The sequence below is a fragment of the Haliotis cracherodii genome, unplaced genomic scaffold, assembly GCF_022045235.1.
Source record: "Haliotis cracherodii isolate W230 unplaced genomic scaffold, xgHalCrac1.p SCAF_2, whole genome shotgun sequence".
NCBI classification, from domain to species: Eukaryota; Metazoa; Mollusca; class Gastropoda; order Lepetellida; family Haliotidae; genus Haliotis; species Haliotis cracherodii.
The window spans coordinates 65,243,067-65,270,083 of NW_027266275.1; the positions used below are offsets into that span (position 1 = coordinate 65,243,067).

Below are 27,017 nucleotides of genomic sequence, written 5' to 3' on the forward strand. Positions count from 1 at the left end.
CAGTGCTCGTTAGTTTCACCAGTGCTCGTTAGTTTCACCAGTGGTCGTTAGTTTCACTAGTGATCGTTAGTTTCACCAGTTCTCGCTAGTTTCACTAGTGCTCGTTAGTTTTACTAGTGCTCGTTATATACGAAACGAACCCTACCCTCGTTTGAGACTAAGTCGAAACTGTTTCTATGGAAACATGACAAAAATGTACAATTTAAATTAGTTTCACCAGTGCTCGTTAGTTTCACCAGTGTTCGTTAGTTTCACTAGTGCTCGTTAGTTTCACAAGTTCTCGTTAGTTTCACTAGTGCTCGTTAGTTTCACAAGTGCTCGTTAGTTTCACCAGTGCTCGTTAGTTTCACCAGTGCTCGTTAGTTTCTCAGTGCTTCTTTGTTTCACCAGTTCTCGTTAGTTTCACCAGTGCTCGTAAGTTTCTCAGTGCTTCTTTGTTTCACCAGTGCTCGTTAGTTTCACCAGTGTTCATGGGTTTCACCAAAGCATTAATGCGTCACTTCAATCAGTGTGTATAGAATCACAACGATTACAAAGACGATGGTCATTTGTTTTAAAGAAATCCTGACTTTCCATGATATCCATCTCTTGTTGGTAAGGAGCAGAATGTGATTTCGTTTTAAAACGCGCGCCACTTTATACACTCCCATTATGTACCTGCATTACCCAATAACTGCAAAAGGGGTGGTCGGGTGGCCTAATGGTTAAACCTGGGTTCGAGTCCGACCATGGGGACAATGTGTGAAGCCCATTTCTTGTGTACCCCGCCGTGATATTGCTGGAATATTGCTAAAAGCGGCGTAAAACCATACTCACTCACTCACTCACTCACTCAATAAATGCATAACTGGGCCTATGTGAGTGAGTTGGGTTTACCATTTGAGTTAAATATCACAGATGGTCAACTTAATGTTTCTGCGGCACCTTTAAGCACAGGGCCGTCCGTGTCATTCACTACCAGGTTATAACAATAACGACACAAGACATTATATATATTGTTTATTGCAGTTATAGCAAAGCTTTAAAACAACTAATACTATAAATTGTCAATGCAAGCAAATAACCATCCTACATTTTCTGCCGAACAGATTCCACTTGGCGTAAAGGGCAAAAAGCTACCGAAATTATATGAATGGACCACTGAAAATCAGTGATGACACCAGGTGATGATGACACAAAGGCATCCTTTCTGATTTGAACGATCCAAAGACAGCATGGTCTTGTTGAATACACCTGACAGGGACTCAATGTCTCTACATACGCTTAAGCAGATCGGCTCGTCCACACTTGTCTGACAGTTTAAATCAATGAAATAGACGGCTTATTTTACGAGTTTACAGTGATGGACCTCGAAAGTGATTTCTGCTCATGTTTGGCTTATTAATCGTATTGACTACTAATCATGGTAAATATTTTACTTTGAATGATGTGTCATAAACTGTTAAATTCGATGTAACTTGTCCGAATATCCTTCAAAAGTCTATTATCAGTAAGTAAACCCTACAAAGTGTCGCTTCCGCCAAAACAACATGGATCATGGCTTACTGTATAGATACCGTGATCATTGACTTCCTTAACGCTCAATGTGACATAACGATTGGTGAGTTTCGAAGTTGCACCCCACTGTGTATTCAAATGCTCTGTATATGTCTGGTTTTAATTATTACGATTATTACATTTTCGTACACTTAGTTTATAAAGCTGACTAAGCCGGTAAACAGTTGTAGTGATGCGGGAAAGATTTGTAAAATGCAGCATTATATTTATGAGAATTCTCTAAAAAGCAGGTAAATGTTTAGTTTAAGCAGGGAATTTGGGAACAGTTGCAAAGGCTGTTCGAACTATTACAGTTCGGTATCGACACCTGTTGTGTGGGATCGGTTGCGGCGCTTCCCCCGGATCACCATGACAACAGCAGCCATCACCATGGCAACTGCGGCAATGACCATGACAATTGCTGAGACAGTTCCCGCAGAGCTGGAGTCCTTCTCATCAGTTCGTTCTGCAACCTGGAAATCTGAAAATGAAGACGAATTTCAAATATTTGGCGTTCTTTTATTTCGCACGCGAATCTACACTGGTTTCTGTTGGTTATTGGGATAAAAAATAGCACAAAGACGTCAGCCTTGTTCATATCAACCAAACATATAGAATTAGAAATATAGAACATAGGGAAAGACCAATTTCATTGTTGGATATTTTCGCACGCATTCGCCTTCCATACTTACAAAAAGTATATTCAAAAATAACATTGTTGCAGTTATTATATAGCGTCGATAAAATTATATTTTCATATTATTATGTACAGATATAAATTTAGAAAATGCAGCAAAGAGGGTTTGCGTGGCACAGTCAGGCTAGTTATGCTCATCCTCAACTTAGGGTAATATTGTTGTTGTTTGTTTTTTATATTAATAATAATAATACAAATGTTTTGTTTTTATTATTATTGTTTTTATTTTTATTATTATTATTATTATTATTATTAATAATAATAATAATACATTTGTAATAACAAAATTATCATTATTATTATTACTACTACTACTACTACTACTACTACTACTACTACTAGTACTACTACTAGTACTACTACAACAAGGCAGTTTCTTTTCAATCCAATACCGAACACAGAATGACAAAGAAAACGGTTCTCCAACATGAGATATAACCTTTATATAACTACCTGCATTCCGTTTCTCTCTGAAGGTAAGTGGCCCCTGGAAGATATGGAGGTCATGATCTTTTCTGTCATCTGACACATCCCGACCTTGGCGATGCGGGGAGTAGCAGTCCCGACGACATCTCTGATCGTAGTCTGTCCCGTTGCATACTCGGACGTAGCAGAAGATATATACATCCCGATTGTTGCGGACAAATTCAAATGTCCGGAACCGGAAGTGAACATGTTTCTGGGAGGAGGTGTACTCGAAAGCAACGGTCTGGTCAGCAGGACATCTACATAAAAATAATAAGGTGTACAATGTTTAACCGTGGACCAAAATCTATGTTAAAAGGTCTGCTTTCATCGAGCACATTAATGCGCAGTATATTCACAGTAAGTGTTTCTTTGCCGTGCAGATGTCTAAAAGAGGTTACAGTAAGGAAAACGGATCCTTTCCTACAGAAGTAATATAAGGCTACCAATACATGTTTATTTAATGTATCTCAATAGTGGCATAGAATGATAGGCTGCATTTATCATTTTAGATACACGTTTAGCGGAGTTCGCTATACTAGATCACCATAGTAACAAAGCATAGTCTTAAGATTCAATAATGTTTCCTGACCATAGATCTGGTGTCACGTACCCATCTCTTATAAGGTAGTACTGGTTATAATAATCGTAAGGATTAACAGTTGGTTTAGCCACGCAGTTCTGAAGCGATATCTTGAGGTCAGAGTCATCGGACTCCAGCCCGACGTCCACGTATACATTCTGATTCAGACCAATGTATATGGGATAGGACGTGATTCTGTAACTGAAGCTTGGATCCCTGTAGAAGTCCATATGCATGGAAAAGTTTCCTGAGCCTCGTACAACCAGCTCATGGTCATGTTGAGGCCTGAAGTGTCCGACTATGGACACATCCCTGTTAAGGTGACATTCTAACGCTATATCCTTCGAGTTGAACCTCGTGATGATTGGTCCCGTCGTGGTGCTACCGTAGTATCCTCTACTCTGTGTCACGATCCTGTTCTTGTACACTATGTCAGATCCAGTTTCCTTGAAAACAAAGTAAATAATTGAAGTATGTTATTGTCACAACCCACATGCGTGGCTTTACGTGACAGGGCTGAAAAAAAAACGTTGGTAATTAGTATAATTGCAGGTTATTTATAGATGTAACGACTAAACCCTTCCCGCCTAGACCATTCCAATGTGCTCCAGATACAACTGTCTGGCCTGGGGGTAGTTTACGCTGCTCAGAGAAGGAGGTGAGATGAAATGGGGTTTAACGTCGTGTCCAAGATTATTTCACTTATATACTGACGTGAATGTACGTGTGTGTGTGTGTATTTGTGTGGTTGCTTGTACTAGTCCGGAACGAGGCCGATTTATAGTGCTAGCTCACTGACATACCATGCCGCAGTTTAACATGAATACCCCACTCAGACACAGTATACTGACTCCGAGTCGACCAGTCCTTGTTTTAGCCCTTTAATGCCGAGCGCCAGACAGGATAACAACAAGTACCATCTTTCAACGTCTTTTGGTATAACGCGGCCGGTGATCGAACCCCGCACCTTCCGCTCTCTGGACAGACGCTCTACCACAAATTCGCTGATGATTCGTGAATGGCGTTGTGTATTCGTGACCATTCATATCATTCCTGGACATGTTGGGACCAAAGAGACGTAGATAACTTTCAATGGCACCATTGCAAACTGACAATGACATCAGGTGTTCGCGAAATGGACGTGTTGCCCTTCCGGTATCATCCCTTATGAGTGAGGGTCGCGGTCGTTGAGTTAGGCAAAGGACATTTCTTAAGTATATCGTCGACGTAAGGGAAAAACGATATCTTAACTAATAAATGTTTTAGGTTGTTAAGGTCGTGGGCAGCGGTGAATGACGCTCTCCAGTTCTCTGTGACGTAATTTCCTCGTGAATGCATGATCAATTAATACAGGATAAGAATTAATCACAACAAACTACTGATTTGTATTAGCCTTGGTTTAGATCAGATCACTTCCGGTATGACGTAGAATGAATTCAGCCAATGTGTTATAGCGTTATTTAGGAGAGCGTGGACCTTCAAATACATCGCCAATGATTCATGTTGTTAATTACAGTCACTTATACAATCTATATTTTCATATATCATCAGAATATAATTATTGAATTCCGTTGGTATCTATTGTTTATAACACTTTCAACATCTATATCTACATCAATATTTATATTTAAATCCTGTTTTAGACATTATGTGGAATCAGATACAAAATATGATGCCAGTGTGCATTGAGTTAAGTTTGTGACACTACCGAACGCAACACGAAATACGGACGGATTAGTTACCTCCCTTGTCATTCCACATCCGAGGATGTTTGAACGAAACATCACGACGTCATAGTAGACTTGACCCCTGCAGTTAGGGTCATCCAGGGTCAGGTCATATTCAGATGACCCCGGAAACACTTGTTGAATCATGTCACGGGGTACAGTCACTTTGAAATCCCTGGAGTCGCAGGTGACCATCACTTTCCCAAAGGGGGCTGATGAGAAAAGGGGAGTGAGGATCAGACCTTTCATGCAATATATAGCAAAGGACAAAAAAGTATATACTCATCGATATTTCCAAATTTGATGTTGCGACGAAAGTTTCTGCACTGTGGCTAACTCGATTACGTTCCCTGTTAGCGGCCATATCACATGATGACATGAAAATCTTGCTTGTTTGTTGTTTAACGCCGCAAGCAGCAATATTCCAGCTATATTTCTGTAAATAATGGAGTCTGGACCAGACAATCCAATGATTGACATCATGAGCATCGATCCACGCAATAGGGATACGATGACATACGATACAACCAAATCAGCGAGCCTGACCAACCGATCCCGTTAGTCGCCTCTGACGACAAGCATATTCGCCTTTTACGGCAAGCATGGGTTACTGAAGACCTATTCTACCCCGGATCTTCACGGGTCGACATGAAAGCTGTTATATCTAACGAGTAAATGTCATCATATTGATATATATATGAACCAGGCTTCCGATTGGTACGAAAATTACGTCAGTTAACACATTTCCGTGCTAAGTACTACTGAAATATATTTAAGGCAGGATTAGGGCTTAATCGGACAGCAGCGTAGTTTGGGCCCAAATGATAGATGGAGAGAGGCACATTTACATGCGATTCACCCTAACTGGATACGTGAAGCGGGTGCCAGAGGAAATCCCCTTATGACAAAAGAACATGTGCGGAAGGACAGGAACGGTGTGAGGGAATAGAGAAAATGACTTTCCAAACTGTATATTTAGGGATAGCGGAGTAGGAATTTCATGACTGATATATGACGCCCTTGATCGAAATTAATGGGAGAGTTGTATTCTATAAAGTACTGTGGAATTCAAGAAGGACTCATGAACTGGGCTTTCACTGGGCTTCATATTACAGTCAAGTATTTTTCGACCGATTCAACCAACTTGAGCTGAAGCCTTTTAAGGCCATTTGGTTTTTTGGTGTTTTTCTTGAAATTTCAAGATACAAAGTTGTTGGTGTTTACAGAGCCTCAGAGGCGGGCATTTCACACCAAAAGTTCCTACCTTTTGATGACCAGCCCCACCAGTTGCTGCTCGACTCTGGAATGGTAAAGGTGGGTGGGTGAGTGAGTGAGTGGATGGGTTTGGGTGAGTGAGTGAGTGAATGGGTTGTGAGTGAGTGAGTGAGTGAGCGAGTGAGTGAGTGAGTGTGGGTGGATGAGTGAGTGAGTGAGTGAGTGAGCGTGTGGGTGTTTGAGTGAGTGAGTGAGTGAGTGTGGGTGGGTGAGTGGGTGTTTGAGTGAGTGAGTGAGTGGGTGGGTGGGTGGGTTTGAGTGAGTGAGTGAGTGAGTGAGTGAGTGAGTGAGTGAGCGTGTGGGTGGGTGGTCACGATTTGAAAAGTATCTCTGTTATGTCGTATCTCGCCTTTGACGACTTGGGGAAACATGTGGCAAAGATTTTTATTAATGATTGTTCACATGGTAAAACGTCTTGACAGTGAAGGTAGTGCACTTATCGCACGAGTACTGCATAATATAAAGTTGAACATAGTTCATTGTCCTTGTCAATCTTCTTGAAGAAATAAGAATGTAGAAATGTCTCACGATAGTATTCGTTCGTTGTGTATCCATAGCCATAGGTCAAGGTCGCATCTAAAATAACAATTGGATTTTATGAGTGTACAAATGGTAATATGCTTTCATTATGGTATGGTTCATTGTAAATACTATCAGTTATGGTGTCTTTAGTTGCCGTATACGGTGTGATATTAGGTTAGCAGAAAAATATTGGGCAAGGCGTCAAAAACAGTGTCGAATAAGGAATTTCTGTACTAGAATTTTCATGTGAAATATGTGAGGTGGGTGTTGGAATATCCAAAATGGTTGTTACTGACGGTATACGGTCTCATATTAAGTCAGTAACAACCATCTTGGATTTTTACTGACGGTATACGGGCTCATATTAGGTCAGTAACAATCATCTTGGATTTTTACTGACGGTATACGGGCTCATATGGGGTTGGTAGTTCTGCTCTCTGATTGGTCAATCGCACTTTGAAGCATAATAAAATGAAATATCGTTAGCTAGAACTACTTCTTTTAATGTAGCATTTCCCTTTGTGGCCCTATCAGAATCCCTACTGGTGCTGTGGAAAAGTTTCAGTACTCCGTTTATCTTGGAATACGGATAGTTTGGTATGTGTATTATCCCAAAATTCTGGGAAACGACGGTTCACACTTAGTCATTATGAGGCTAGGAGCTATTATACTATGATACCATAGGACAGTCTCCAGGACAGTTTGAATCCTCGGTTAGTATTGCTTCCATCAGTGGTGAAGGTGATATCAAAGTATCTGCCGATGATGGTACCACGACTGGTGCCAGTGAATGACCTCATCTGGCGGTTCCGATATGGGTCCTCGTAATTAATCTGAAAAGCAGGCAAAATAATTATTCACCTTGGCGTTTAACGTTCTCCGTCATCTCTCAGTGATTACCATTGGATGTATGGTCCCGAGGGAGCTGAGAATGTATTGTGATAATACTGTCTGTGAGCAGTTTGTTTGCTTTTCAACAGCTATATGGCGGGGGCTGTAAATTGCATCTGGACCAGGCAATCCAGTGAGTGACACCACGAGTATCGATCTACTCAACTTGGATACGATGACATGCATCAACCAAGTCAGCGAGCCTGACCACCCGATCCCGTTAGTCGCCTCTTAAGCCAAGCATGGGTTATTGAAGATTAATTCTGACCCGATTTTTTGCGAAAGGTCTGTAAGTGATATTGATCTATTATTATTCCTTTTATTATTATGCACATCACATTGTGTATTCTATCATAAAGTAAAGATAAAACTCGGTAAAACAAATACGAAAGTATAACAGTGTTTCTATGTACCTTCAGGTGATCATAACCATCTTCTAAAATCATATCGTCAATACTAAGTTCACTGTAGGTTGATGTGAGGACGTAGTAGACGCAGTTGAGGTTGTTGAAGTAGTTGGAGGGGTAGTTGGGGGATGTGAAAACGCCACTAGTGCTGTAGCTCGTCTGACCACAGGCTTCACAAAAAACATATAATTATGTTTTAAGAAAGCGAATAATGAGACATACGTAGCGAATGAACATATAAGTTGTGTACATAGCTGCTCTCTATTGGTCGTAATACTAAATATAAACACACATGCTACATGTATTTTATATCTCGACATGTTTGTTCTTGTGGTCATGAAAACGCTTACCTTCGTTTGTAGTCGTATCGTACCAAGGGGCTGTGGAGGTAAATATAAAATGTTTCAGAATATTGAAAATTTGTGTAAACGGAGTTTTTTGTTTAAAAAAGTAGTTAGACCACGTTCTTCATATTTCGCAATACTCACGGGGGCTTGTCATTCCATACCAGGGATAAGGGCTCGATGGCTGGCTGTTGTAGCTGGAGTCTGGTGGAAAGTCAGAAAATATGTTTGAAAATCAGACACCGGAATTGCAATAAAGTGCCCATATTCGTATAGCGACCAAGCACTCCGACAAACAACGATAACTATTCAAACCCCTGTGCTTGGTCGCCTCTCAAAGGACATATCAAATAGTTTTGTGTGCATTCGATCTATATTTCTGCCAGTGTGCACATTCGACAAAGACAACCACATTTCTATCTTTTTGGACACATTTTATTTTTTTCTGATTGTTTAATCTAACTAAGACAAAATCATCCCTTTTCTTTAGAAATGTAACTGCCTGTACAGAAAAGGCACTTGCATGATTTATTCAATGTCAATTTCGTTTCCATTTACCAATGCAACATTTTAATGTTCGGGCTACGATATCCGCCATTATGGATTGGTCACTTCGCTTTCGGCATGCTGTCGGCTTGTTTAAATCAGAGACTCGCAGATCGCTGTTTATCATTATATATAATAAAATAATATTTATGAAAACGTTGCGAGATTCTTGAATATTGATTAGAAAAATTGGTCCGGTTAGTCAAATTTGTCCTCTACAAGCGTCTGCCCGGAGAACGGGACGTTAGGTGTTCGATCTCCGGCCGCGTCATACCAAAAGACGTTACGAGATGGTTCTTTTTGGTTGTTTCCCAGTCTTACGCTCTGTATTAAGGGGATAAAACTAGGACAGGTCATTTCGGAGTGAGCATACTGTATTTGAGTGGAGTATCCATGTTAAACTGCGGTATGGTATATCAGTCGACTATAGCACTATAAATCCGGACTAGTACAAGCAGACACACTCACGCGCGCACACAGATTCACACATGTGCATGCACGTCGCACGCACGTTAAACCCCATTTCATCCCACCACCTTGCCTTTCTATGTTTATAAACAGGGTCAAATATTCGAGGGAAATCATGAACAGAGTTTCAAGCTATAAATTGTGCAAATCTGTACGCTTACCGGTTGTGAGATACGCGGGGAGTGATGAATAATCTGTAAAAAGTCAAACATGCATTTACTAAACTCCAACCAGTGGGTTTACGTCAACTAATAAACCATTACATCATTACGCTACAACGTTTGTACAACATAATACACGGTCATTGTGTCGTGGCATTGTATGCATATGTACGTGTACTGTATGCATGTGTATGTGTCGTGGCATTTTATGCATGTACATGTGTCGTGGCATTGTATACACATGCACTTGTGTCGAAACATTGTATGCATGTATATGTGTAGTGGCATTTTATGCATGTACATGTGTCGTGGCATTGTATACACATGCACTTGTGTCGTGACATTGTATGCATGTACATGCGTAGTGACATTGTATGCATGTACATGTGTCGTGACAGGTTATGTATGTACATGTGTCGTGACAGGTTATGTATGTACATGTGTCGTGACAGGTTATGTATGTACATGTGTCGTGACAGGTTATGTATGTACATGTGTCGTGACAGGTTATGTATGTACATGTGTCTTGACAGGTTATGTATGTACATGTGTCGTGAAGGTTATGTATGTACATGTGTCGTGAAGGTTATGTATGTACATGTGTCGTGGCAGGTTATGCATGTATATGTGTCGTGACAGGTTATGTATGTACATGTGTCTTGACAGGTTATGTATGTACATGTGTCGTGAAAGTTATGTATGTACATGTGTCGTGACAGGTTATGTATGTACATGTGTCGTGACAGGTTATGTATGTATATGTGTCGTTAAGGTTATGTATGTACATGTGTCGTGAAGGTTATGTATGTACATGTGTCGTGAAGGTTATGTATGTACATGTGTCGTGAAGGTTATGTATGTACATGTGTCGTGGCAGGTTATGCATGTACATGTGTCGTGACAGGTTATGTATGTACATGTGTCGTGACAGGTTATGTATGTACATGTGTCGTGAAGGTTATGTATGTACATGTGTCGTGACAGGTTATGTATGTACATGTGTCGTGACAGGTTATGCATATACATGTGTCGTGACAGGTTATGTATGTACATGTGTCGTGGCAGGTTATGCATGTATATGTGTCGTGACAGGTTATGTATGTACATGTGTCGTGACAGGTTATGTATGTACATGTGTCGTGACAGGTTATGTATGTACATGTGTCGTGAAGGTTATGTATGTACATGTGTCGTGAAGGTTATGTATGTACATGTGTCGTGAAGGTTATGTATGTACATGTGTCGTGAAGGTTATGTATGTACATGTGTCGTGAAGGTTATGTATGTACATGTGTCGTGACAGGTTATGTATGTACATGTGTCGTGACAGGTTATGTATGTACATGTGTCGTGAAGGTTATGTATGTACATGTGTCGTGAAGGTTATGTATGTACATGTGTCGTGAAGGTTATGCATATACATGTGTTGTTGCAGGTTATGCATATACATGTGTTGTGGCAGGTTATGCATATATATGTGTTGTGGCAGGTTATGCATATACATGTGTTGTTGCAGGTTATGCATATACATGTGTTGTGGCAGGTTATGCATATATATGTGTCCCGGCATTGTATGCATTTACACGTGCCGCAGCATTGTTTGCATGGATATATGTCGTAGCACTGTATGCATGTATATGTGTCGTGGCAGGTCATGCATGTACACGTGGCGTGGAAGGTAATGTATTTGCATGTGTCGTAGCATTGTATGCATGTATATGTGTCATGGCATTGTATGCATGTATATGTGTCGTGGCATTGTATGCATGTATATGTGTCGTAGCATTCTATGCATATATTTGTGTCACGGCATTGTAGGCATTTACATGTGTCACAGCATTGTATGCATGTATATATGTCGTGGCATTGTATGCATGTATATGTGTCGTGGCATTGTATGCATGTTCACGTGTCCTGGCATTGTATGCATGCATATGTGTCGTGGCATTGTATGCATGTGCATGTGTCGTGGCATTGTATGCATGTATATGTGTCGTGGCAGGTCATGCATGTACACGTGGCGTAGAAGGTAATGTATTTGCATGTGTCGTGGCATTGTATGCATGTATATGTGTCGTAATATTGTATGCATGTATACGTGTCGTGGCATTGTGTGTATGTTCATGTGTCGTGGCATTGTATGCGTGTATATGTGTCGTAGCATTGTATGCATGTATATGTGTCGTGGAATTGTATGCATGTATATGTGTCGTGGCATTGTATGCATGTAAATGTGTCGTGGAATTGTATGCATGTATATATGTCGTGGCATTGTATGCATGTATATGAGTCGTGGCATTGTATGCATGTAAATGTGTCCTGGCATTGTATGCATGCATATGTGTCGTGGCATTGTATGCATGTGCATGTGTCGTGGCATTGTATACATGTATATGTGTCGGAGCATTGTATGCATGTATATTAGTCAAAGCATTGTATGCGTGTATATGTGTCGTGGCATTGTATGCATGTATATGTGTCGTAGCATTGTATGCATGTTCATGTGTCCTGGCATTGTATACATGTATATGTATCATGGCATTGTATGCATGTATATGTATCGTGGCATTGTATGCATGTATATGTGTCGTGGCATTGTATGCATGTATATATGTCGTGGCATTGTATGCATATATATGTGTCGTGGCATTGTATGCATGTATATGTGTTTAGGCATTGTATGCATGTATATGTGTCGTGGCATTGTATGCATGTATATGTGTCGTGGCATTGTATGCATGTTCACGTGTCCTGGCATTGTATACATGCATATGTGTCGTGGCATTGTATGCATGTGCATGTGTCGTGGCATTGTATGCATGTATATGTGTCGTGGCAGGTTATGCATGTTCACGTGTCCTGGCATTGTATGCATGTATATGAGTCAAAGCATTGTATGCATGTTCACGTGTCCTGGCATTGTATGCATGTATATGTGTCGTGGCATTGTATGCATGTTCACGTGTCCTGGCATTGTATGCGTGTATATGTGTCGGAGCATTGTATGCATGTATATGTGTTTTAGCATTTTATTTTTATGCATGTATATGTGTGCTGCCATTGTATGCATGTATATGTGTCGAAGCATTGTATGCATGTATATATGTCGTAGCATTTTATTTTTATGCATGTATATGTGTGCTGCCATTGTATACATGTATATGTGTCGTGGCATGGTATATTTGTAAACGTGTTCTCATTGCTTGATTCGCTATATACTTGTGTTTGGAGGATAAAAGAATAACATTGTCAGTGTTTGTAACCCTAAAGTAAACTGCTATTGTGAGCATTGTAGTGCTGTTAAGGTGATGACATTAGGCGCAATGGCCACACACCTGGACCATAATACAGTTTGAATCCTCTGCGGACAGCGCTACCATCAGAGGTGAACACCACTCGGAAGTATTTTCCATAGAGGTAGTAATTGCCAGTCACGTTGTTTCCTTGGTCATCATATATCTGCAAAAGCACACCTTACAATATCAAATATAACAGATTTTACGATCGATATTTTAGAAGCCTGTTGTCAAAACGATCTTTCAATTTAGTTTTCAATGTCTTTGTGTTTTCAGTTTATTGTCATAGTGCCTGGTATTGCACATTGCTTTTATCTAACCTAGTATCTGTTATGTTATGTCTTCTGATATTAACAGGGGGCACGGGTGGCCCAGTCGTCTAAGGCGCCGCAAATCGCTGTGCAGAGATGCGCCCTTTGGGCATGCCAGAAACCTATGATTTTGGGTTCGAATCCCGGTTCGCCCCGGGAATAGACCAGACACGTTCTATCGTGATTGATTGAGCTGTGGCTGACCAATCAGAATCCGGTCTTCCGGAAGGGCATGGTACAATCTTATACTTAGTGGTGATCGAACAAGATGTATTCACATGACATACTAACATGGATCACTCAGTCATGGATGAGAGATATCATACCACAAGATGGTCACAGCACGCTTCCAGGTCTTTGTCAATCACTCGGAGGTAGACGTAGGTGCCAGGGGAGATGACGTATTCGCACTGAGCGTTGTTGTAGTAGTCGCTTGGGTAGTTGGGGGACGTGATGTAACCAGACAAGCTGCTGCTGTACTTTGTTCCGCAGTCTGAAATTGTTCATTCACATCTGATGTTGGTTAACAGAACAGAAGTTCAATATGGGCATTTACCTCCACAGCTGACCCGTGAACATCCGGGGTAGAATAGGTCTCCAGCAAGCCATGCTTGCCGTAAAAGGCGACTATGCTTGTCGTAAGAGGCGACTAACGGGATCGGGTGGTCATGAAGCATGTCATCGTATCCCAGTTGCCTAGATCGATGCTCATGATTCAATCACTGGATTGTCTGGTCAAGACTCCATTATTTACAGACCGCCGTCATATAGCTGGAATATTGCTGAGTTAAACAACAAACACAACTTCCATAGCTATATGCAGTTGCACCTCATAAATAAGGATGGTCAGATCCTGAATGGATTAACCGGTTTCGTAAGCCACTCTTTACATTGTCATCATCATTTACACACTTATACGCAGAATGTATGGTCGACCATAACAGTCAACATGCATTCTGTATAGTACCTTCTATGCCTACATTCAGCATATTCCACTGGCATCAGAGTACCAAGGAAGCCTCCGTTGAGGAATAATGGACAAAATCGGCGACCACACTGTCATGGTGTATATCCAGCTGATCATGCAAGACTAACTTCATCAGCCACCCACGTGGACATGGTGTCAACTTCAGAGGATGATGCTCTTTCCGTCCCCACTTTTAAGAGGTGGACAGCGGCGTTCAAGGGGGGACCCAAATGATAATGGCGTCATTTCTGTAGTGGAGGACTTTATACACATGGAAGATGCCCTCTACACCAGTAGGGTTTGTTTGGGCCTCGTGGCTCAATGCAGTCCGAACGCCTTCGTGGTCTAGTGGTAGAGCGTCCGCCTGGATAGAGAAGGGTTCGGGGTTCGATCCCCGGCCAAAAGACGTCAACAGATTGTACTTGTTGTTACCCTGTCTGGCACTCGGCATTAAGAGGCTACAATAAGGAGTCAGTATACTGTGTCTGATTGGGGTATTCATGTTAAACTGCAGCACACACACACATACACGTGCATGCACGTCACTATTTAACGTTAATCTCACCTCACCTCACCTCACCTCACCTCACCTCACCTCAACGCAGTCCATCATTGTTAGGCACGAAAGTATTCAGCCACCCAACGTACATGTAACTTGAACTCGGTCAACCACGACGGTTACATATAAAGGAGCTTTCTTCATGAAAGCTTTCATCAATCGGAATCCGCAATCATAATCGATCTTATAATATACTCCCGATAGATGCACTGCGCTGCAATCACACAGTATGGCGTGAAAACTTATCATGCTTGTCACTATGACGTCTTCTTATCTAGCACATGCTTGCCGTAAAAGGCGACGTTGCTTGTCGTAAGAAGCGACTAACGGGATCTGGTGGTCAGGCTCGCTGACTTGGTTGATGCATGTCATCGTATCCCAATTGCCTAGATCGATGCTCATGATGCCATTGTCTGGTCCAGACTTGATTATCTACAGAAGGCCGCATAGAGCTGTGATATTGTTTAACAACAAACAAACAAACAAAACTTATATAGCACATATTCATTGATATATCTTACAGTTATAGCCCGGCGAAGTGAAGGTCCCGCTCACTGCACCTGTCGAATCTGTAATGATAGGCATGATCCATTTGACAAATATCATTGAAAAAAAACAATTTTAAATGCGTCATCAGTAACCATTTGAATAGAAAAATAGAAGTCAGACCATATATATGGAAATAAAGTCTAAATAGATGTGGAAATGCTGTATGGCTGTTATTTGCCTAACAGTGCCGTTTTCAAAAACACAGAGTGATATAATTACAGTACAGTCATACTGTCTAAATGTAGTTGGTCAATATCTCCCTTACCGAGCGACCAGAAGAGTCTAAATCCTTTGAACGTGTTGCTTCCATCAGATGTGAAAACAATCCGAAAGTAATTGTTCGTAATGGGTATGGTGTTCGCCGATATGTTGTCATAAACAGAGCCATAGCGGTCCATCACCTGGAGAACATCAGAAGAAAATCATGCCTTTCACACATGTTGCTAATATATTTCACTCTCATCACTGTGGTTGGCCATTGGGACGCAACCATCTACCCGGGGCAGGGGCGTTAACTGACTATAAAAGTCCAGTTTCAACCCTTGCCGCACTAGGCTGGAATTTCCAGGCTCTTCTCAGCGCCCCTTGTGGCTATTACTAGTTGTGTCCAATCTGTGTCCCTCCTATGGACCAATCAGATTCCATCTTTCATATCACTTGCCTTTGCTTCAAACAAAATGGCGGCGCCAAGTCAAAACGATCTGATCGATAATCAAGATCTATATTGCAATTAAACGGGTCTACCCTGCGTAGTGCACCAAATCACTTGAGCGACTTGATTAAAAACATGAAAAGGTTTCGAATATATCTGTCGATGCTCAGTTGACAGTTGCCCAGGTACAAATCCTGCAGTCGCTCGAAATCTGTTTACGAACCGGATGTCAAGTTCGTTTCGCGCTTTCGATTGGACTATGCATAGACTCGTTAGTACAGCCAAGTTGTAACTCCGGAATCCCAGCCTCCTTCGGCAGGGGAGGAAACTGGATTTTTATAGTCAGTTAACGCCCTTGCCTTGGGAAGATGGGACGCCACTTGCTGTTACCATTATCATATGGGCGTGTCTGATATAACACGATCGCGAATACATCAAAACGTTATAAACCTTTCAGATAACAGGGAGAGCATACGATCACATGATATGTTAGTCGGAATAATCATATGATCACACAATGGTTAAATAGCATTTTCGACAGGTATATTCTGAGATTTGGGATTTTGCATGACTGATGATATACCCGATGAAAGAAGACGGTCAAAGATAATATATGACACAGTCAGAGGTGAGGTCAGGTGAGATGGGGTTTAACGTCGCGTCCAAGATGATTGCACTTATATACCGACGTGCATGTACGTGTATGTGTGTGTGTGGCTGCTTGTACTAGTCCGGATTGATACAGTATACTGACTCCGAGCCGACCAGTCCTTGTTTTAGCCCCTTAATGCCGAGCGCCAGACAGGGTAGCAACAAGTACCATCTTTTAACGTCTTTCGGTATGACGCGGCCGGGGATTGAACCCCGGACATTCCGCTCTCCGGGCGGACGCTCTACCATTAGACCACGGCGGCGGTCTGACACTGTCAGAACAGTTGTGTGATCATGCAAGTGTGCATATATTCTGCAAACGTTATATCATTTTTGGTAGTTATAAAGATAGTATGCAAGAGATGTGTAACGTTGTAGACATTATTATAAAGATATCTAGTTCAAATGCTAGCGTTAGTACACAGTAGACAGTGTATTGCTTTTGCTAAGTGCAAATATTTGCCAAAGTTTTAAGTAAGTTGTTAAGCCGAAAGCTATAAAACTGCAAATGTAACATTGATTCAATTCTTTCTTTTTGTTGCATTATTGTTCCTCAGTTTAAAGGCCCACGGCTACATAGAATAAGTGATGATGTAAAGAGTCGCTATCAACTCTACCTTCACGTGGTCGCAGCAGGATTCCAGTGACATGGTATCGACTCTCAGTGATACGTAAGCGCCCGTATCTATGATGTATTCACAGTTCGCATAGTTAGGGTAGTTGCTGGGATAGTTGGGAGACGTTACAACCCCAGACCATGAGCTGTAGTATCCTCCGCATGCTGTAAGAAAACAGAATTGCCTAAAATACATCTCTTCAATACGAATTACATTTTATTCCACATTTTATTCATAGGGCATTTGGGGCGGTCGGGTGGCCTAGTGGTTAAAGCGTTCGCTCATCACGCCGAAGACCCGGGTTCGATTCCCGACATGGGTACAATGTGTGAAGCCCATTTCTGGTGTCCCCCGACGTGATATTGCTGGAATATTGCTAAAAGCGGCGTAAAATCATACTCACTTATAGGGCATTTAAAAACATATTTTGTCCCAACTGTACAACTGAATTATAATACTATCATTCAACCCCGTGAGTAAGTGTCTGCAATTGTTTTAAGTTGCCGTTACTCATGTCGAGAATAGCCATGGAGGAAGGTGAGATTTAATTTCCCTCGTCTGTCGAATTCAAACGTCTCCACTGACGTATATTACCATTGCCGTTACACACTACTTGAAATATAGAATTTACCTTCACCTGGATAGAATATATTGTTCACGTGAGAGGTTTAACGTAGTAACAGAAGGATATGGTCTCGTCTACACCTACCACTATTTGTCGATGTCAGATAGCGCCAGTCCTCTGAGGTTCCTGGAAATGTTGAATTTAAATGGTTAATTGGCACGTGACATGTATGTTTTTGATTCATCGCAATGAGCCAGAAAGAAAAGTATTATAAACAGAAACAATGTATTTTGCTAAAAGTGTACTTTTAATTATATACGTAGCTGTTAAATTATTTACACCTTAACTTCAGGGTGTTGCTCAACTCCTTGTTGTATACAAAACATTCACATCAAATTGATTAAGAATACATGTATCAGTACAACTGTTCCTGCAGGTGGGGTATGTATATGACATGTATCAGTACAACTGTTCCTGCTGGTGGGGTATGTATATGACATGTATAAGTACAGCTGCTCCTGCAGGTGGGGTATGTATATGACATGTATCAGTGTAACTGTTCCTGCAGGTGGGGTATGTATATGACATGTAAAAGTACAGCCGTTCCTGCTGGTGGGGTATGTATATGACATGTATCAGTGTAACTGTTCCTGCAGGTGGGGTATGTATATGACATGTATAAGTACAGCCGTTCCTGCAGGTGGGGTATGTATATCACATGTAAAAGTACAGCCGTTCCTGCTGGTGGGGTATGTATATGACATGTATAAGTACAGCTGTTCCTGTAGATTATCAATGATGAATAAAGCAACCACCTAACGTAATTGCACACGCTGTGGTAAACAGAGTTTATTCATTCAAACGAAACCAGTTGTCAAACATCCTTGTCAATCATAATCTGCGGATTTTTTACATGATGTTATATCGTCATACAAGTAAAACTGAAGCAAAGTAATTCTTTCTCCTGTTCTCTACTTATAATACTTACCACCTGTAGTTGCATATCTCCCACCATAGGTAGCAGGCCGGTCTATAAACAGATAAGTCATGTGTTGGTTATCCAGGACGACTATTAGCCAAATTTATGTCTGTTTTTGTTAGGCCTAAAATGACGCAGTAACAACGCGATTTTAAAACATTAGTTTTACCTGCAGGCTTTCATTATTCTATTGTAAATTGATACTTTTTTTCAAAACGTATTACAAAAGGCTTCACCTGTGGGTTTATCCCAAATAGTATGAAGTCATCTTTATTCATATGATATGGACTTAACTTTCTCTTTCGGGTTGGCTAATTAGAGTTTCCTGACTTTCGTTTAAAATCCAGAAATAAGGTCAAATGCCGGGAGTCAATACGCCTCCGCTACGTTCGTTTCTAAGCTATGCCGTTCCGTTCCGTTTCGTGCCTGGTGAATATCGTTAAACTGCCATTCCTTTCTCAATTCAAAACTCGATGAACCGAAATATATGAGCAGTCAATCCATTAGTAACAAAACTCAGTTTTACCTGTTTAACTGACTGACTAGTCCTGCACCATGACCGTGGAATATATTTATTTTATGAAAAAATGATAATCTAGAAATGCATACAAAAGCAAGTCTAGCCAGCTCAAGCTAGCTCTATTCCACAGCATAGGGATTTTTTTTTTCATTATTAGAGTCAAGAAGGATATTGTGTAATATAAGATTTCAGAGACTAAATGTTAGTCTAGGTGCTGACAAACCGAGAAACATAATCGGGTCGAACCGGGATTCGAACCCAAAATCATAGGTTTCTGGCGTACCCAAGGGACGCAACTCTGCACAGCGAATCGCGGCGCCTTAGACGAGTGGGCCACCCGTGCCCCCGAATAAAGAAGAAGAAACTCTCAGTAGCGCGTATGTGATGCGATCCGTCGTCTCATGCTCCCAATAAGTGTCTGGATGGTTGCAAAGGGAACATTGTTCTACTCTTCAGCAAATGCATTGCAAAGTTCCTGTAGAGTTGTCGGAATGACAGGGCGTCGTCACAGGGTGATCTGCAGCTCGTTCCACGTGTGTTCGATTGGGTTGATGTCTGGTCAGAGGGTTGGCCACTCTATGCGGGAAATGGCCTCCTCCTGTAAGTAGGCATCAACGACCATGGCACGATGAGGTCGTGCGTTGTCGTCCATGTGGATGAAGTCCGGTCCGATCTCACGTACACATCTAGAATGTCCTCCATGTAGCGCACACCTGTCATAGTGCCCCGCTGGAGAGGACATGATTCATCAAAACGTCATCGTAAGCAAACTTTGAGTAGTATATATTAACTGCTGAGCTATCTCGCCCAGTCTCTCTTCCGCACAAGACGTACAAATCGGGAAAAATAAACAGAAAAAGTAAGTACTAACGCTGCAGTGATATCTTTGTCCTTTCGTAGGCCTGAACAGTTAATTATAACTAAGCTACCCTTTTCCGTTTCGTACCTTAGAAAAAGCGTATATAGTTATTCCTTCATTAAATAAATAACTCACTGTTACACCGTCTCATAAACTTTGCGCGTTGTTTTCTCAATTCAAACTAGTTTGAACCGAAACATATCTGTCCCCGGATATATTTAGTGATAGTTGCCAAGAGTTATCTCTCTTTCATTTTACGGAAGCTTCATCTCTCACTCTTAGTCCAGGATGTCTTACCAGCAGTATCTCGTGCTGACACCTGGGGTGTGACGTGGACACTTTCAAATGCCACTTATGCCACCCAGATATTTAAATGACAACTTTTCATGCAATGTTACTTGGGGTGACGTTTCTTTTGCCGTTCAGTATATATTCATGAACAAGAATTGCATTCAGATATTGTTAGTTCTAAAATGCGTAACTATTCTTTATTTAAATGATTCTTTTGTGTTGAACCTTACTCCTACATATCAATATTGATAAATGTCTTACTGCACTCTCCCGCTATCGTTATAGTTCTCACACACTCCATATTGAAGTGGGTAGATATCACAATGTCCCAAGAGACCAAAGATTTTGTAACCTCTGTAACATTGGTCTTATCGAAAACGAATACCATGTTCTGTTAATTTGTAATACATATAACAATCTTAGACATAAATATTTTCCGGGAAAATATTATGTGCACCCTACTTTCCATAAATTTAACATATTGTTGTCATCATGTCATGCTGAAACTATGAAAAACATTTCACTATATATATTCCATGCCATGAATATTAGAAGCTCTTTAATGTCCATTGTCGACCTGACTAACTAAATGTACAGTGGGCCGATGGCCTACCGTGCGAAATGAATCACTGGAAACTGGTCAAAGTGGCGTTAAACAAACTTACCCACTCCATTACGTTTACTATGAAACACCTACCCGGCGACGTGTATCCCCAGTACTGGGTTGGTGCTAAAAGAAAAGAATTGCCTCTTTTAGAACTTCACATGTCAAACATGTAAATTTGTTACGTGTTCAATCATGCAATTGATTTACTCTCCATCCGACTTTCGGCGGGTTCTCTCACTATACTGAAAGGATTCCTTCTGAAGAAGTTTCAACAAGTAATGTAAAAGTAAGCAGCAGGATCGGCATGGTAAAGTATCTGAATCCGACAAATTAGTAATGAATAAAGAATATAAATTGCTGACACTAACATGTCAAGAATATAGATGTTTATTTGTTTGTTAAGAATTTGTCAATAATGGTAAATAGAGGAAGACGATATGGTACTGGAAGATGTAAGAGACACTGTCCGTTGTGTTATCTGCACGTAATAGAAATTTTGGTACCTCCCAATATTCTGACTGACATTTGGAGAGTACCTGGGTTTGCTACCAGGAATACAGCCCTTCTGACAGTCTGGGTAATGCAGAAGTCTCCAGTATTGGGGAGTCTTCACATTCTCAAAAAAAATCTGGGTTGGTTCGACTAGGCAGCGCTTCCTGGGAGAAGTCCCATTCGCTGTCTGGGCTACGTGTAGAGGGGGCAAGGGCCCTGAGCTGATATTGTGCCTAACCAGCCTGACTGTGCCAGGATCACCCAAACCCATTTTGTTACATTTATTTAAGTCTGAATAATAATAATAATAATAATAATAATAATAATAACAACAATATTAATAATAATAATAATAATAATAATAATAATAATAATAGTACATTGCAATATTCATACACAACTGTTACCTAACTTCGTTAATAACCTAAATATGTGGGTCCGCGTTTTAGCACGTTATCTAGCCAATTAATCTCTTGATGAGGGCACACTGAGGAATTGTATTTTCTTCTATCTGGATCAAGTGTTAGTGGTTGCGGTAGTGATGGTTCTGATGTTGGTGGTGGAAGTGTGTGTCCTCTCACTCACCTCTTGTTGTTGTATCGTAGTACCAGTCACGGGTACGACCTGCAAAATGTCAACATCCTGTCATTCTGGTTTCCATTTCCTTTCTTAGAAATATGTATTCCTAAATTCACGAATATTATACCACTATATTTTACCGAGCATTATCTTGTTTCGTTTTACCTATTTCTGAACAGCAGTTTCAGTCAACGATTCTAACGGAGGTTTAAATGTGTCTTAAAATCTTTGTGTTCATAGCTCGTTGAATGGACTCCACACTCGAACTATACACTACTCAACGTTTGCTAAGGTTCACCACAATTAAAGGCAATTGTGTGCATATATTGAAAAAGCCAAAGACAATATTGCGCGAAGACATGTGCTACACAATGCCCATAAACAACATGTGACAGATCATCCGTCAAAATGAGAGTTTTCGATTACCCTTTTCTCGTACATTTGCACGTTGCTTTATCGATTCATAACTCATTAAACTGAAATATATGAGCAGTCAATCTTTAAGTAAAAAACTCAGTTTTGCCCGTAGTGCTGCCATCTGGAAGCCAAACCTACAGGGAGATAATCACATATGTCAGTATCAGTCAGTTTGGGGAAAGAACATTACTGATTAATACGCCACCGAAATGTCAACAGAGATAGTTTTGAAAAAAACCTTCTTTGTTCCAAGGAGTGATCTACACCACATATAGTAGTATATATGCGAAGCCCCAGGTCATTGTGCTACACATGTCCCGAAATGAGTTAGGATCCTGAGAAAATTTACTACACTTTTATATGACAAATATTTTTCTTATCCAGTATCAGCACCTTCCTAATTCTCGTCTTTTGACTTACACTTGATCACAAAATCCCTATCTATAAGTCCAAGGTACGCCAGGGTTCTCGACGTTTTCATTCTGTTGACTTAAGATAACAAACAATAAATCAACTTGTGCGTTACTGATACCCGGCCAACCATGCACCTTTTCCTAACCTTTAACTTACACCTTCCTGATTCGTAACAGCGTGTGTTCGTTTTTATTGAAGCGAAAAAAGCATTTCCATAATAATAACAAAACTCCATTGTACGCTTCCGACAATGTCACGTGTTGACATGTCATGAATTTGAAGAGGAAAAAGTAACGCGAAATAAAAATGAAAGTAGAATAGAATCAATAGAGACAGTTCAAAATTGGCAAGGTTTTGTCACTTAGCATGCATTATAACAGAAGTAGCTTTTGTGTTGTGTGTGAGTTGGGTTTCAGCAGACAATGTTGGTCTTTACATAGTGTATCTATGTGATGAACGGAACCCGGAACTCCGGTGTGACGACCACCCAACCGCTCAGGGAAACAAGAAATTGAAAACGGCCATTTCTATATTTCGAATTGTACACCAGATACATGATATGTCCCAATGCATTCGTAGTGTCACCATAAATATATCTACACACAGTTAACTTTTGAGGATTTCCATCTGTATCCTGTTTTTCATGCACTATACAGTGGTATACTGATGTACTTAAGTACTGGTGTACTGATGTAGTGGTGTACTGGTGTACTGTTGTATTGGTATACTGGTGAACTGATGTACTGATGTACTGGTGTACTGGTTTACTGGTGTATTGATGTACTGATGTATTTGTGTACTTATGTACTGATGTACTGGTGTACTGGTTTACTGCTGTATTAGTGTACTGGTGTACTGACATACTTATGTACTTTTGTACTGGTACACTGATGTACTGGTGCACTGATGTACTGATGTATTGGTGTACTGGTGTATTGATGTATGGATGTACTGGTGTATTGATGAACTGGTGTATGGATGTACTGATGTATGGATGTACTGGTGTACTGGTTTACTTGTGTAATGATGTACATATGTATTGATGTATTGATGTACTAATATATTGATGTATTGACGTACTAATGCACTGCTGTACTGATGTGGTGGTGTACTGATACATTGATATACTGGTGTATTGATGTACTGTGTACTGATATATTGATATACTGATGTATGGATGTACAGATATACTATATACTTTTATACTGGTGTACTGATACACATTATATAGAGGTTTTTTTCTAGAAAACGTAATGTACCAATTAGACCATTAATAATCACATTTTCTTCCCTGAAAGACGTTCGTGCAAATTGTCATGACGGACTGTATTGAAATGTGACATGATACTAAATGGCATGTCAAGTATCTCAACATACAAGATGAGGTGAAATGGAGCTTAACGTCTCGTCCAAGATTATTGCAGTTACACAGGGCAGTCATAGGGCAGTGTTCAGGGGCATATCTATAAGGAAGTGAAACCATGAGTCATACATGTTGCTCAGCAGGAAAACGTAACGAATTCATTGAATTTTATTCAGCACAACCTTAAGTACTTGTGGATGCACCACCAACGCCATGAAAGAACGTTTTTGTTAAGGAGAATATTTTCACATGATGTTTTGCTGCTAGGCAACTGCAACCTCGTCAGCGACTTGTCCATAGGACTGAACGCGTAATACTCCCAAGCAGAATGAACCATCAATACCAGTCCTGTACCCAGTACACTTTGTTAAGAGTGTTTCATATTTCATGGGAGGAGCTTGCTTGGCGGTTGAGATGCGTGTGTTCAAAGAAACACTGAGTGTAACATGCACACCATGAAACAAGTCGAGATTTCATGGGTGAAACTCTTGCATTTACTTTCATTCAATTGAAACTTGTAATCAGCATATATGGGCATTTTATTTTCGATTTTCAAAATTCAGGTGTTCACGAAATGTGAGCGTATCCTGCCTTACCGATGGTAGCCGTCATAAACACATGCAAAGGCAAGTCATTTTTTCACACGGGAACATGTTGTACAGGTCAAAATAGGGAACTGCATTGGACATCTTTTTTGTCACTGATACATTAAATTTGGAAATAGCCTCCACATGTCCACCATACATCGTTCTCAAAGCTTTGCTGAGACCTTGATTGGTGTAATCTGAATCAAACAACTTTTGGGCAACAGTCATAGGAGGCTGGGATATCGATAGATGTTATGGGAAAGTTGACTACTGGAAAGGTGGAATCATTTCTCTTATCATGTATTTATGCATATATATAAACATGAAACAGATAAGGTGGTTTCACTTCTCACTTTTATTTCTGGTTCAGGTATGTATTTCAGTGGAAGGGACGTGGCTATTTGATGTTTATTGAGCGGTTAAACTTCTTGGCAAGATTCCCTTGCTTTGATTTGTCAGTTCGAGCAGAATTTCCGTAAACATAAAAAAACAGTGAGTGAGTGAGTATGGTTTTACGTCGCATTTAGCAACGTTCCAGCAATATCACGGCGGGGGACACAAGAAATGGGCTTCACACGTTGTATTCCCATGTCGGGAATCGAACCCGGATCTTCGGCGTGACGAGCGAACGCTTTAATCACTGGGCTACCCGACCGCCCCCATAAAGAAACAGACCAGCAAGAAGGAGAACACAGTCGATCCCTCATTGGGATGCCTACTTCTTTCCTAAATGTCTTATCCCCATAATTTACATTGCTGCTATCAATGAGGAGGTGTAGCATTATTGTTTTCTCAGTGAACTTTCATTTTTGACAAACTGTCCCGAACCTCTGAAAATAAACAAGTAACTACATCTCTGGTCACCACGTTTAGTAACACATGCCCCATGGATCAAGGAATGAAGTATGTCCTTAAGTTTGTTTTGTGGAACAGTGGTGAACAAAGTTGAAAAATCACATATTTTGACAGATTGAACATGGTTCTTTTCTATTGTTGCATACATTTGGGCAAATCCTTTGAACGCACATGATATTAATTCCACTATAAAGAAAGTCCTTCCTTGATTTAATAAAGGATTATTGTTAATCGTTGAACAGGGATTTGGTGGTACATTTTGTTGGACCAAGCAATATATCTCTCTTTGTACGGATTTTTGTGGAGCTTTCGAATCCAGTACAAAAGAGGAATGGACATGAATTCAGGTCTTAGAGCCAAGTCCAAAGTTGGTAGATATAGTGCTTGATTTTAACAGAAATACGAATTAATTTAATCATTCCGGATTTTACATAGAATTCATAATAGAAATGTCTTTCTTGGTGCAACCGAAAGTCCTGCTGGTATACATTTCTTACATCAAAATATCAGGTTGTACAAAAGTCATGGAAATAATGTTATCATGTAGACAAAACATGCAGGGGTCAGCTGTGTCTGTAAGATGGGGAATATAATACAACTTTGATTGAAATGAAATTATGTTATCCCATATAGAAACAGTGTTCGATGACATTTATGGATATATTTTGCAGGATTACATAAAGGTTGTCAACAATTGATTCTCTTGAGATATAATTCTTTCATATGGAAACCATTACACGCAAAAGGAGACAAAGCATGTTCTACCTATTTCCTAATCTTGTTCATGGTCTTACCTGTCGTCGTGTATGCCAAGGACACCTGTAACATAAAGATATTTATCATGGCAATAACCTATAGTTCATTCATTTTCATTATAAAACACAGCGTACAACCCTACAAGACTAATTATAACATACGTGTACAGCTATATATAAATAGGTAAGTATTTAACCCCAAACAACGATTGCAGATATTAACACTTTAACCACACTTTAAAAAGTTCAGTGAAAATATTGTTATATCATATATGTATAGCATATTTGAAAATGCACTTTGAATAAGATGCGATTGCTTATGTAGGCAGTAATAATCGGTGGACAGATTCATAGAAATGGGTGAGTTTTGGAAGGATAATACATATGGGTGTTGAACTTACCCGCCCTACGACAGCTACAACAAGAAGAAGAGACAGCCCTGTCACCCCCGCCATCGTCATCCGTCAACTGACTGGCTCGCCAACCCGGAACACCAGTAGTGAGTCACCG

The 27,017-nt window shown here is 40.5% G+C and overlaps 1 protein-coding gene across 1 annotated transcript; it reads right to left on the reverse strand.

Annotated features, from left to right (window-relative positions):
• Positions 1-986: 986 nt before the first annotated feature.
• Positions 987-27,017, reverse strand: LOC139468370 (scavenger receptor cysteine-rich domain-containing protein DMBT1-like). Its single transcript, XM_071250291.1, has 21 exons — positions 26,909-27,017; positions 26,547-26,571; positions 22,123-22,161; positions 21,136-21,168; positions 18,778-18,819; positions 17,934-17,975; positions 17,225-17,388; positions 15,537-15,705; positions 13,556-13,722; positions 12,958-13,081; positions 9,623-9,655; positions 8,592-8,651; positions 8,454-8,483; positions 8,110-8,273; positions 7,485-7,638; positions 6,812-6,859; positions 6,273-6,308; positions 5,024-5,220; positions 3,312-3,727; positions 2,687-2,958; positions 987-2,017 (listed from the first exon to the last, which is right to left on the reverse strand). Exons 1-21 carry the CDS (start codon positions 26,966-26,968, stop codon positions 1,845-1,847), a joined length of 2,448 nt encoding a protein of 815 aa, XP_071106392.1. The 5' UTR covers positions 26,969-27,017; the 3' UTR covers positions 987-1,844.